At 40.7% G+C, this 14,109-nt stretch overlaps 1 protein-coding gene across 3 annotated transcripts in view; it reads left to right on the plus strand.

The window, feature by feature from the left end:
- Nucleotides 1-14,109, plus strand: part of CCDC83 (coiled-coil domain containing 83) — a 73,272-nt gene that overhangs the window by 55,298 nt on the left and 3,865 nt on the right. For 2 of the 3 annotated variants that reach the window (XM_055283133.2, XM_055283134.2), the window contains exons 8-9: nt 9,717-9,838; nt 13,856-13,935. In XM_055283133.2, coding sequence (XP_055139108.1) covers nt 9,717-9,838; nt 13,856-13,935 — 202 coding nt within the window. Of the gene's footprint in view, nt 1-9,716; nt 9,839-11,082; nt 11,176-13,855; nt 13,936-14,109 lie in introns of all 3 variants that reach the window. The other variant, XM_055283132.2, reaches the window with a different exon arrangement.

Consider the following 14,109-nt stretch of genomic DNA (forward strand, 5'->3'; position numbering starts at 1 on the left):
AGTCCCAAATACCCAGGAGGCTGAGGTGGGAGAACTGCTTAAGCTCAGCAGGTCAAGGCTGCAGTCAGCTGTGATTGAGCCACTGCACTCCAGCCTGGGCAACAGATTGAGACTCTGTCTCAAAAATAAAATAAAATAGGGAACAGAGAACAACTCTCAAAACAGGGAAGACCACAACACAAAAAAGAAAAAAAAAAAGGAAGAAGAAAAATAAGAGACATAGAGTCCTAATGTAAGATGTACAATATCCAACTAATACACAGTAATTTCAGAAAGAAAGAATAAGAACCAGAGCAGTGGCTCACTCCTGTAATCCCAACACTTTGGGAAGCTGAGGTGGGAGGATTGCTAGAGCCCAGGCATTCAAGACCAGACCAAGAAACATAGCAAGATCCCGGCTCTACAAAAAATAAAAAAAAAAAATAGCCAGGCATGGTGGTGCATGCCTGTGGTCCCAGCTACTCAGGAGGCTGAAGTGGGAGAATCACTTGAGCCCAGGAGGTCAAGGCTGCAGTGAGCTACGATCACAGCATTGCACGCCTGCCTGGGTGACAGACTGTCTCAAAGAAAGAAAAAAGAAAGAAAAAAAGGGCAAATAGAGGGAAGGAAATCATCAATGAAATAATAGAAGAAAATTTAAGGGTTCTGAAAAGGACATGAATTTTCAGAATACCAAGAACAAAAGGAAAATCCTAAAAGATTCTGGCAGAAGCAGGTGGGGGTGGGGGTGAAGTTAACTACAAAGAAATAAGACCCAAACTGACATTTGATTTTTCAATAGCAAAGTTCAGATGAAAAATTATTTTTAACTTGGAGTTCTATAGTCAGCTAAACTAGATTAAGGACAAATAAAGCTATTTTCAGAAATGCAAGGGCTCAGAATACTTCTCATGCTTTCTCAAGAATTTACTTAACCATGTATGTCAGCAAAACAAGAAAGTAAACTGATGAAGAGAAAAACAGGAAACAGTATACTTCCCAGTATACCGGGGAAGAAGTGTTTGAGGATGATAATTGTGTTGCAGGCCTAAAAAGCATCCCATCCAAGTTGAAACTGATCTCAATTCCAGGCTCTAAACCCACATATTCAACAACCAGCTGTGCAACCAGTGCAGACATCTCAAACTCCTAAATTGACTGCATCTTCCCTTTTTCTGAAAACTGCCTCCTCTTCTACTCTATCTGTCCCATTTAAGGATCCCACCATTATCCAGTCACCCAAGCCAGAAACTTGGGAGTTAAGTCACCCCTGTGTATACTCAGGGGATTTGTTCTAGGACCGCCCCCCCCCACCCTCCCCACCCTGCCACTTATACCAAAATCCAAGCACACTCAAATCTGGCAGTCAGCCCTGCAGAGCCCATGTTTATAGCATGGGTTATAGTATGTTTATAGTATATACCTCTGTATATGCGGGTTTTGCATCCCAGGAATACTGCATTTTTTATGTGTTTGGTTGAAAAAAATTTGCATGTTGGCCAGGTACGGTGGCTCATGCCTGTAATCTCAATACTTTGGGAGGCTGAGGCAGGTGGATCGCTTGAGGTCAGGAGTTTGAGACTAGCCTAGCCAACATGGTGAAACCCCATCTCTACTAAAAATTAGCTAGACGTGGTTGTGGGTGCCTATAATCCCAGCTACATAGGAGGCTGAGGCAGGAGAATCGCTTGAACCCAGGAGGCAGAGGTTGCAATGAGCTGAGATTGCACCACTGCACTCCAGCCTGGGTGGCAGAGTAATCTAAAACAAACAAACAAAAAATCTGCATGTGTTGTTCAAGCACCAACTATTTTATTTTTATTTTATTTATGTATTTATTTACTTTTGAGACAGAGTCTCACTCTGTCACCCAGGCTGGAATGCAGTGGCATGATCTCAGCCCACTGCAAACTCTGCCTCCCAGATTCAAGCGATTCTTGTGCCTTAGCCTCCCAAGAGGCTGGGACATGCCACCATGCTCCATCTAATTTTTTTTTTTTTTTTTTTTTTTTTTAGTACAGATGCGGTTTCACCATGTTGACCAGGCTGATCTCGAACTCCTGACCTCAAGTGATCCACCCACCTCAGCCTCCAAAAGTACTGGTATTACAGGCATGAGCCACCACCTCCAGCCAAACAGCCAACTATTTTAGAAATGTTCTTTTCACTTCCCATATTCAGAAGGCCTCCAAGTCCCATCACTTCTACTTTGACCACTTCTTCTCTGCCATGGTCCTAGTTTAGGCCTTATTATCTCTCACCCAGATCTTTCAATTGTGTCTCACCTGGTTTTCTTCCCTGACTAGACTGGAATCTTCCCCTTTCTCCTTCACACTGCCTCAGAGTCACCTTTCTAAAACATAAACCTGCCTGTAGTCCCAGCTACTTGGGAGGATGAGGCAGGAGGATCGCTTGAGCCCAGGAGGCAGAGGTTGTAGTGAGCCAAGATTGTTCCATTGCACTCCAGCCTGGGCAACACAGCAAGACTCTGTCTCAAAAAATTAAATTTAAAAATTAAATAAAATAAAAAATTAAATAAAAAAATTAAAAAATTAAATAAATAAAGGAAACATAAACCTGGTCTTGTCAATCTTCTGGATAAAACCGTTCAATTAATGACTCTCCAGTCAGTTCAGAGGTGCCAGGGAGCATGAAAGGGGTTTTGTTCTTGACTGCTTTTTTTTAAAAAATAAACTTTTAAAATCAGTTTTAAATTTACAGAATTATTGCAAGGATACTAAGAGAGTTCTCATATATGCCACAACAGTTTCCTCTATTACTGACATCTTACATTGTATGGTACATCTATCATAATAAATGAAGAAGTAGGTCTGGCCCACATTGTGTGCCATTCAGAGAAGTTTGAACTCTAGCAGGTAATAGAGAGTCATGGAATTCTATTTCTTAGTAGCCTGTTTCTGGTTTATGAGGACAGCAGTACCTTAAGCTTATCTAGCCCAATCTACCCTTCTACTTGAAATTCCCTTTAGATACAAAGTAGCCACCCAACCTGTGATTCAATGCCATCTATGAAACAAAGCTCACTGCCTTTTGAGAGAACGCACTTCAGCTACATGCAGTTCTTTTTAATGAGTTATTTTTATGTGATTCTCAAATGTACATCTTCAGCACAAACTGATGTGTGTCCTCATCTCTGGAACTACATTTTTTTTCCCTACCAAATATTTTCACGTGGAAGTCCCAAAGGCACTTCAAACTCAATGTACCTAAAGCAGAACTCATTAGGTTTCTCCTCAAAAATTTTCTCCTTCTACATTTCCTTTTTCACCATCTGCCCAGACACTCAAGATAAAAATGTCACCGTCAGCTTCTACTCTTTCCTTTCTCTTGCTCCCTATTTGATGGAGTATAGTGAGTCTAGGAAACAAGGAATTTAAACATTCATATGGTTTCTATGATAATTGACAATTATCTTTAAATTGTCATTATTAAGTCATGGTGAATAGGAGTTCATACTATCTCCCCAAACTAACTAGGATGAATTTACAATTTTTAAAAAGGTATTAACAATTTTTAAGGCTGGGCATGTTGTTGGCTCATGCCTGTAATCCCAGCACTTTGGGAGGCTGAGGCAAGCAAATCACCTCAGGTCAAGAATTCGAGACCAGCCTGGCCAACATGGTAAAACCTCATCTCTACTAAAAATACAAAAATTAGCCGGGCGTGGGCCAGGCGCGGTGGCTCACACCTGTAATCCCAGCACTTTGGGAGGCTGAGGTCGGAGGATCACCTGAAGTCAAGAGTTCGAGACCAGCCTTATCAACATGGGGAAACCCCATCTGTACTAAAAATACAAAATTAGCTGGGTGTGATGGTGCATGCCTGCAATCCCAGCTACTCAGGAGGCTGAGGCAGGAGAATTGCTTGAACCCAGGAGGCAGAGGTTGCAGTGAGCCGAGATTGCACCATTGCACTCCAGCCTGGGCAACAAGAGTGAAACTCCGCCTCAAAAAAAAAAAAATTAGCCAGGCGTGGTGACATGCATCTGTAATCCCAGCTACATGGGAGGCTGAGGCAGGAGAATTGCTTGAACCCGGGAGGTGGAGGTTGCAGTGAGCAGAGATTGTGCCACTTTACTCCAGCCTGGGCAACAAGAGCCAGACTCAGTCTCGAAAAATTAAAAAAAAAAAAAAAAAGGTATTAACAATTTTAAAACCTCAAGGTGAGCTCAACAGTTAAAGAATATTAGGGAGGGCCAGGCGCAGTGGCTCATGCCTGCAATCTCAGCACTTTGGCAGGCCGAGGCAGGCGGATCACGAGGTCAGAAGATCGAGACCATCCTGGCTAACACGGTGAAACCCCGTCTCTACTAAAAATACAAAAAATTAGCTGGGCGTGGTGACGGGCGCCTGTAGTCCCAGCTACTCAGTAGGCTGAGGTAGGAGAATGTCGTGAACCCGGGAGGCGGAGCTTGCAGTGAGCCAAGATCCCGCCACTTCACTCCAGCCTGGGCGACAAGAGCATGACTCTGTCTCAAAAAAAAAAAAAAAAAAAAAAAAAAAAGAGTATTAGGGAGAAACTTACTTCTTATACATTTATTAAATACAAAGTATGATCCTAATCAAATAACTTAACAATTCTCTTTTTTTTTTTTGAGACGGAGCCTCACTCTATTGCCCAGGCTTGAGTGCAATGGCACAACCTCGGCTCACTGAAACCTCCACCTCCCAGGTTCAGGTGATTCTCCTGCCTCACCCTCCCAAGTAGCTGGGATTACAGGCGCCCACCACCACAACCGGCTAATTTTTCTATTTTTTAGTAGAGGTGAGGTTTCACCATGTTGGTCAGGCTAGTCTCAAAGTCCCGACCTCAGGTGATCCACCAGCCTCAGCCTCCCCAAATGGTGGGATTACAGAAGTGAGCCACCTTGCCCGGCCTCAATTCACTTAATCTCATGAGATGTCTTAAATCTTAGGTTTAAGGAAAATGACTACAAAAATTTTGCATTTGACTAATAAGAAGGGCTGTTTTCATGACTTGACTCTTCCTACTAAAGCCAGAAATTATGTTTCTGCTTCTCACAGTTCAATGGAAATAAATGACAGAAAAAAAAATTCTAAGTTTAATGGCATGAGGAACAAAAAGAGCTTTGTAATAAAGAACAAATCAACTGGGCATGGTGGCTCCCACCTGTACTACCAGCACTTCAGGAGCCCAAGGCAGGAGGATTGCTTGAGCCTAGGAGTTTGAGACAAACCTGGGCAATATAGTGAGACCACATCTCTACAAAAAAAATTTTTTTTAAAGTAGCCAGGCATGGTGGCACACATCTGTGGTCCCAGCTACTCATGAGGCTGAAATGGGAGGATCACTTGAGCCTGGAAGGTTGAGGCTCAAGGCCATGTTCAGGCCACTATACTCCAGCCTGGGTGACAGAATGAGATCCTGTCTCAAAAAATTAAATTAAATTAAATTAAATTAAATAACAAATCATTTTATGGAAATGTAATAGATTTAATTTCTCTTTGTTTTAATAAATATTCATTTTTAACATTATTAAATTTACTTGCAAAAGTAATTAAAACTATCTGGTACCATTACAAGAATTGAAAATTGCCTGGAAATAGAACAATATATGTTAATTTCTTTGGTGAAAGTTTAGAATGAGTAACAAAGGATATTTAATAATGGAACTAATGAAAATATTTCTCCATTTATCTTTCAGCAATAACCAAAAATTTAGATCACTGGGAAGGCTACAAAGCTGTTTTGTTACATGATTATCTTTTTTTGTTGTTGTTTTAATTTATACTTATTTTCTTTTTCTCATGTATTAGTTGTTATAAGTAACACTGCATGATTTTAATTATCTGGTTTTATTTAGCATGCTTATTAGAAAATGAAGGAAACTGGAATTTCCAAATGATTGAGATTAACAAATGGAAAGCTGGAGAAACTAGACAAAGGGAATCAAGGAAGTTACCATCAGGATTTCAAGTATGAGGAGACATAAGGCTAACTTGGATCTTTCCGGAGAAAATTTCAAGAACATATATTTTAATCAGGATCCTAGGTCCCCAACTTAACATTTTAACTAAATTATCTCTTCCAGTTTCTATGTATATTTCTTCAGCATTTTGCTGGGGGGCGGCTGAGGCAAGGAGGGAAATGTGGTCTTCCACTTCTTCCTCCTTTTTACTTTCTGACCCCAGAAATCCAAAGGTGTTTGTAGGGTTATGAAAAAGAAGTAGTTTTTATTCCCTAACATTTCAAAAGGCTGAGGGAGATAGCTATTGAGGAGCACATTACTATTCTAAAGGGATATGTGATATCATAGGAGAGCCTTAGCCTGTAAGAGTGGATGCAACATCTCAAAAGGGCCCCCATTCCCAGCTTTCGAAAGAGACCAAGAACTGTGTGTGCTACCTCCCAGGCATGCCAAGCCCTTAGGTCAAACATCTCCCAAATGTTGTATTAATTCCTTCTGTTTACAGTGTCTAACTACAATTTTTTTTCCTCATCCTTTGACATTTGAAAATCATAAATTTTCCTTAAGGCATTCAAGCTTGTAATCAACATAATTATCTCTCAACATGTGAGATCCTAAAACACCAAACCCTAGCTTTGTAATTTAGTAATCTGCACTTAAATGGTTTTACTAAGTTGTTTGAGGCAGATAAATAATATATGCCTTTCTTTCTAACTTCAAGCCACCAGCAATATTTGAGCCTTTTCCATGGGACTGGTATTGCTTTATATTATAATTATTTGTGGTTTTACTCATTGGATTATAAGCTTTCTTGAGGGAAGGAGCCATGCCTTATTCACCCTTGCATCCTTCTACATCTAGCTCTGAACCTTGCCCATAATAAGAATTTATGGCTGGGCACAGTGGCTCACACCTATAATCCCAGGTGTGATGATGAAACCCTGTCTCTACTAAAAATACGAAAAAAATAGCTGGGCGTGGTGGCGGGCGCCCATGGAAGGCATCCGTGGAGGCTGAGGCAGGAGAATCGCTTGAACCCGGGAGGCGGAGGCTGTGGTCAGCCAAGATCACGCCACTGCATTCCAGCCTTGGTGACACAGCATAGATAGATAGATAGATAGATAGATAGATAGATAGATAGATAGAAAGAATTCATAGCCGGCTGGCTCATGCCTGTAATCCCAGCACTTTGGGAGGCCAAAGCAAGCAGCTTGCTTGAAGCCCAGAAGTTTGAGACCAACCTGAGCAACATGACGAAACCCTGACTCTACAAAAAAATACCAAAAAAAAAAAAAAAAAAGATTAGCCAAGTGTTCTGCTACTGCAGTTTTGCTACTCAGGAGGCTGAGGTGGAAGGATCACCTGAGCCTCAGGAGGTTGAAGCTGAAGTGAAGCCGAGATGGTACCACTGCACTCCGGTCTGGATGACAGAGCAAGCCCTGTCTCATGTTTTTGGTTTTTTTCTTTTTTGTCGTTTTGTTTTTTTGTTTGTTTGTTTGTTTTGAGACAGGGTCTCGCTCTGTCACCTAGGCTGAAGTGTCATGGTGCAATCATAGCTCACTGTAACATTGAACTTCTGGGCTCAAGCAATCCTCCCTCCTTAGTCTCTCAAGTAGTGGGGACTACAGGTGCACACCACTACACCCAGCTAATTTTTTATTTTTATTTTTGGTTTTTGTGTTATTTGCTGAGAATTCCTGCATTTAATAAATGATCATGTGGTAGAGATATGCATATGGTAACATACTGAATGCTTTAAGATTCCAAAATACAATTAAATCTCAGTGACAAAGCAGAAAATGTTATCATCTCCTTCTAGGTACACATCTCAGTTACACTCTTGGCAGCTCCTGACAAGAGATACTGAATCTAAACCCCTGTGCCTTTTTTCTTTCATCATATTCCCTCAAGACTTTTATTACTTCCTCCAGTTTATATCACCATTATTCTCACCAGCCTACCTCTTTCTATTTTAAGCTCTTGCTTCTAATTCTCCTGTTGCTCTGTTCTCTCTCCATGAGCACCTCCTGATCCAGCACCTGTGTAGCTCAGGCTGCTTTGGGTGGTGGAGAGGTGGGTTTGGACGTTCTATCCAGTAACATTCTTCTATATACTCTTCCCACTATCAAGCCTTCTTTGGACAAAAGTCATCAAAATACACTTTTGTTTTTTTTTTGAGACAGAGTCTCGCTCTGTTGCCCAGGCTGGAATGCAGTGGCGTGATCTCAGCTCACTGCGACCTCCACTTCCCGGGTTCAAGTGATTCTCCTGCCTCAGCCTCCCAGCAAAATACACTTCTTAAAAACAGATGAGAACTCTACCAACAGAACCAGGACATTTTTTCCTATTTGAAATAGCCTCATTATTTTTCTTCTTCTTTTTTACAGGCCCAATTGATGTACAAAAGTTAGTCCATTTCTTCAGTAAACATTAAGCCTGCTATGTTTATCAATGACTTCCATCACCTACAGGATAAAAACCAGACTCTTTAGCATTATTTGGCCCTTCCTTAATTGTCCAGTTCCTCTCCTGCTTCTCCCCATTCTTATTTTGTATCTATCCACATTAAAATTGTCATGCCTTTGCACATGTGGTTTCTTCTGCCTAGAGCACAGCCTCCTGTGTCTGCCTAGGGAGTCCCTGCTTAGCTTTCAGGATCCAGATTAAGTGTCATCTCTTCTATTAATGCTCCCTTATCTCTGACAACTGATAGAAGTAGGGTGAAGCTCTCTCTCCTCCCATGGCACCAGGATGGCTTCCATTATGGTTATTTTCATGCTATTTTCTGTTTTCATTACCATTTTTCCCACTAGGGTACAAGATCCTTGAAGGTTATGACATCTTGTTGATCCTTTGTTCCCAAAGTGTAATATCATTTCTGCCACATGATAAGTATACAATACAACTGAATGAATGAACGAATGGACAAACAATATTTCATTTACCTGACAGTTTTCAGAATTACCTAGCACTCAGAGAGAACATCATTGTATTCTAGAGGCTGATAGAAGGACTACTAGGCCTGTGCTTCTCCTTTAAAAAGTCCCAATAATATAGCATTTTCCCAGTGTTATTGGTTTTCATTGTATTGTTTATAATTACCCTTAGATAGGGCCTAACTCAGCTACTAATATGCCCTATTGCTAAATTCATCAGCCATGTTTTCTTAGTTATGTCTGCCTCTGGCTTATATATAAGTTCAGCGGTGTTTTTGAAGGGTAGAAAAGGACAATTCCTGCTATTCTATCATAACTGCCTAACTCTTCAGACAAGTTCTGCTGATGATCTAAAAATGATTTCCACCTATTCCTTTTTAGGGAGGAAGCACAAAGCAAGCCCAGTAATAAATGATACACAATAGGTCTTCCCCTCAGGCAAATGCACTTTTAGAAGTTGAGTTTATTATATAAAACCTAATAGAACTTGGCCAGGCATGGTGGCTCACACCTGTAATCCCAGCACTTTGGGAAGCCGAGGCAGGCAGATCACCTGAGGTCAGGAGTTCGACACCAGGCTGACCAACATGGAGAAACCCTGTTTCTAATAAAAATACAAAATTAGCTGGGCATGGTGGCACATGCGTGTAATCCCAGCTACTCAGGAGGCTGAGGCAGGAGAATCGCTTGAACCTGGGAGGTGGAGGTTGCAGTGAGTCAAGATTGCACCACCGCACTCCAGCCTGGGCGACAAAAGTGAAACTCCGTCTCAAAAAAAAAAAGAAAGAAAAGAAAACTTAATTGAACTGAATCAATAAGTACCAACATTCATTCTCTCCTTCTGAGAACAGGTTGCAATTCACAGGAAGGAAGTTGAAGAATTAAAAAATGCTATTCATGAACTGGAAGCAGAAAATTTGGTGCTTATTGATCAACTATTCAACTGTAGACTTGTGGATCTCAAGATACCCAGGTGAAAATTGTTAATATATACAGAGTATTTTGTAAACATTTGTATCTGCTGTAAAAAGTTGTTTTTTTAAAAAAAAAAAAAGATGATTTAATTATTCAGTGCTCCAGCAGTAGTCAAAAAGAAAGGGACACAAAAAATGGTCATGATGAAGGTATAGGATTATTACTATTGACCATTGGTACAATGTAAAGTTTGACTTGTTTTTTCTTGCAAGGCACTGTAGTCACAATAGCCAGCACATAACATGAACATCATAACTGCCAACATTCAGGAGCCTCCAGACCAGCAGGGGGAATGGTCGTGAAAATAAGTACATAACAGTACAGCAGAAGATGGAGGAGGTAGAGAGTTAGCACAGAGGAGGAGGTGATCCACTTGCTGGAAGTTTCATGGAGGTGATCTGGACTCCTGTGGATTGTAGAATTATTTCTTTTGGTTGAAAGAGTCAAAACTACTCTGTAGGCCAAGAAAAGAGCTTGGCATTCCAAGTCACATTTGTTCTTGCATACAAGAAGCCAAGTGGTGCATACACCTTTATATGTTTGGTTAGCTGTTTTCCTTATCTGACAAAAAAAAAGTCTTAATATATTAATCCTGACAGAAACCTAGGGCCCTTGAATATAAAATTAAAATTCAAAATGGCACTCATAATTTAGACAAGTAGTCAAAACCAAAAAATAATCTAAATAGTAGCATGTTTAGGAAGAGAGGGGAAGTCACACAAATGTAGGGTGCATGTGTGCAAGTGTGGGAGAGAAATGTCTAGGTCTAGGAATTAAAGCAGATGTTAAGTTGAACCTGGTGGAATAGCCAGGAAAAATTTTCCACACAAGTAGTTCCTATTTTTGTGTGACATGGAAAACTACTATTTGAGACATGATCATGTATTTGTTATGTATAAACTTTCTATTGTTTTCCAGGAAAGGTGGATACAGGTAAATTATGGGTTCCTTGTTTGCTAGGCTAAATGTTGGGTGTCAGGATACAAGATTAGAGAAATTGGGAGATAAACTGGGTGGGGCAGGATAGAGAAAGAGGCCATCTGCCCCCTTTGCATTATTACTGGTGTGCTTCAGAGAGAGTAGATACCAATGTAGACGAGGTGAGGCTGAATGAGGATTGATTACTGAACTCCTGTACTTCCAGTCTCTTGAGCTCATGCCCTAGAGGGCCCTAGGGGGTAGGTGCTCAATGTTGCCCAGTAGGCAATGCTCACTTTTGCCAGCCCTCCTCTCTGTGATCAGGTATCCAGTGCTACATTCCTGTCCCACATCTAATCCTCGTCATCTGCTGCTGCTGCCTTTAGAATCATGTCTGATCTCTGCCAGGTGTTGCTGGTATGTGGCTTCTAACTACTGCTATAGCTGCTGTCCACTGCCCTCTTTTCTGAACTGGCTAAACTTTAGGAAAGAGCTACCCTCTAAACTGCCAGACCCGTGTCTCTACCTGGATCAGCTCAGTCTGGTATATTTGATTTTGTTCTGACATGGTTGTGAAGTGCTAATAATTCTAAAAAAGGGAATTATTTCATGGGCCAAAGGGAACTTGGCAAGAACAGAATGGGATACTGAGAAACTTTTAATGGGGATTTTCATTGAGTTGTGTACTGTGCAGTATATAATTTAACCTCATCCTCGCTCTTCCCTATAAAAATCTTCTGTAAAATCCACATTGTTCATCAGTGCTTTAGGGGCTGGTTTTCCTTACTGAGAGTAATGGAATGCTTAGTCTAGCTTCAGAGTTGGAAGAAATGAAGTCAAAATATTTTCAAGGGAAAAGAAACACCATGGGTGACATTTATAGGAACTTATATATGTGTCCTTGCTATATGCTTCCACAACACCCTGAACTTTTCCTTTGTAACCAACCTTTATCACACTTTTGATTACTTATTTAATGTCTGCTGCTTTACTAGATTGTAAACTCCTTGAGGCAACTGTTTTGGACACTTTAGAAAGACCTGCATAAAGAAACTGGAAAATTTGAAAGCCCTCAATTATCTGCTAGACTTCTTATGCAGAAAGATAACCTGAGGGTGTTCAGGAGCTTTTACTGTACCCATTTCCAAGCCAAAGAAATATTACACATATTATATTTTTATGGTAATGTCCCCCTCCATCTCTTTGTTGAGAATTAAGTTCTGTAAAATACTAGTAGGGTGATAAGAAATAGACATGAACTGTCTCCAGTGGACATAGAAGAAGTTCTATTTTCGTATTTGGTTGAGGAATGGGGTATTGTGGTTAATAGAGTTACCACATTTCCTATGTAGAGTTACTCAAATTTTTTCCCATCACAACTCACATAGAATGTCATAGGATTTGTTTGACACATTGGGGCAAACAGATGAGGAAACTGTCAGCCAGAGGTGACTGCCCAGGACTCCAGTGCCACAGGGTTGAGGCTAAGTGGGCCAACACCTACAAATCTAACACTAACTTACCATAATAACATCTTTTAAACTATTTTCCATATCATTAAGTATCAAGTGTTGTTACCCTGTAGTAGTACAGAAGTAACAGTAAACTAGCAATTAATAGAAAAAGCTAGATTCCTGAAGGTTATGGCATTTAGAAAGATCTTAATTGTTCACAATGGTAAAACTAGGAAACAAAAGAATTCTATAGCCTCAGACATGTCTCCCTGAAGACCACAGCTACATGTGAAACTTACCTTTATTAAGGTATCTTTACTAAACTTACCTTAACTAAAGTTAAGTTTTTAGAAGGTTTCATAGATGTGAATATTTTATGTAGTTACAGTATTTGCTGGAGCCATTATTAGCATCTGGATAACACTTTATTCATGTTCTTTAAATAACTGACAGCCCCTAATTTAGGGTATTCACTTTGGTTGCTTAGCTGCTAAGCGTGAAGTGTTGTTTGCACATTTGCAAGCATTCAATTACTTCATGCTGTCTTCAGGTAAACCTCATGGAAATGCCATACAGAGTTTTCAAAGCATCATATTTTCTGATTGAAAATTCAGTGGACACTCCAAAAAGGAGAGCACAGAATAAACAATGTAGAGAGAGCTACAACAGCATATGGACATCAATTTGCTGGGCTTGTAGGTGAAGCATACCACTAAGCGAAAGCCAGGACCTAGATGGCATCTTGGATTCCTACTGCTCACTTTCTCTATCTCTTTCTTCATCTCAAAACCAAAACCACTCAAAAGTGGTCTTTCAGGCCACTATCATTCCGCACCTGAAATGCTACAACAGCGACCTGACTGGTGCCATGCTCACTCTCAGTTTTTTGAACTTTAAGTGTGTTATTTCCTTATTTCGAATGCCCTTTTTCACCCCAGCTCTTCCCTGGCAAGCACCTCCAGGTTCAAGACTGTATTAGTCCATTCTCACGCTGCTATAAAAAACTTCCCGAGACTGGGTAATTTAGAAAAGAAAGAGGTTTAAGTGACTCACAGTTCCACCAGGCTGGGGAGGACTCAGGAAACTTAGACTCATGGCAGAAGGGGAAGCAAACATAACCTTCTTCACATGGCAGCAGGAAGAAGTGCAGAGTGAAGGTTGGGGAAAAGCCCCTTATAAATTATCACATCTCATGAGAACTCACTAACACAAGAACAACATGGAGGTAACCACCCCCATAATTCAATTACTTCCCACTGGGTCCCTCTCCCACAACATATGGGGGCTATGGGAACTGCAGTTCAAGATGGGATTTGGGTGGGGCCCAGCTAAACTATATCAAAGACTAAGCTCAGGTTTCATCCAGGAAAACTTTCCTTCCTCCTAAAGTTGACTCAGGTGCTGCTTCTTTCTGCATCCCATCATTCTCACACTATGGTAATTACCCATCATGGTACACACCATGACTTTAAAACACTGTAAGGTTGTCTGCCACTCCACTGGGCTTTATGCTCCTCAGGGTAGAAATTATGTCTCATTTTTCATCTATGCATTTCTAGCACCTAGTAGAGAGATAGACCCTAGTAAGCATGCAATGCAATATTTATCGACTGACAGACTGTTTTTCTTATTTGTTCTTTTAGGCGACTATATCTCACCCAAGCTGCTGGACTAGAAGTGCCACCTGAAGAAATGCCCTTGGAATTGCCAGAAACACATATAGGTATTACTTTATTGCAGTAAGGATGATGATTTTTTTCAAACTCTTGTTTTTCAATTTAAAAAACACTTATCTATTGTGAGCAGGTGCCCCACATACAAAAGCTATTCACAGAATAGATACCTGCCAGCTTCTCTAAATTTCTCCTCTTGCAGTGCTTGTCCTAATCTGTCTCCT

The sequence above is a fragment of the Symphalangus syndactylus genome, chromosome 6 (assembly GCF_028878055.3).
Source record: "Symphalangus syndactylus isolate Jambi chromosome 6, NHGRI_mSymSyn1-v2.1_pri, whole genome shotgun sequence".
Taxonomy (NCBI): Eukaryota; Metazoa; Chordata; class Mammalia; order Primates; family Hylobatidae; genus Symphalangus; species Symphalangus syndactylus.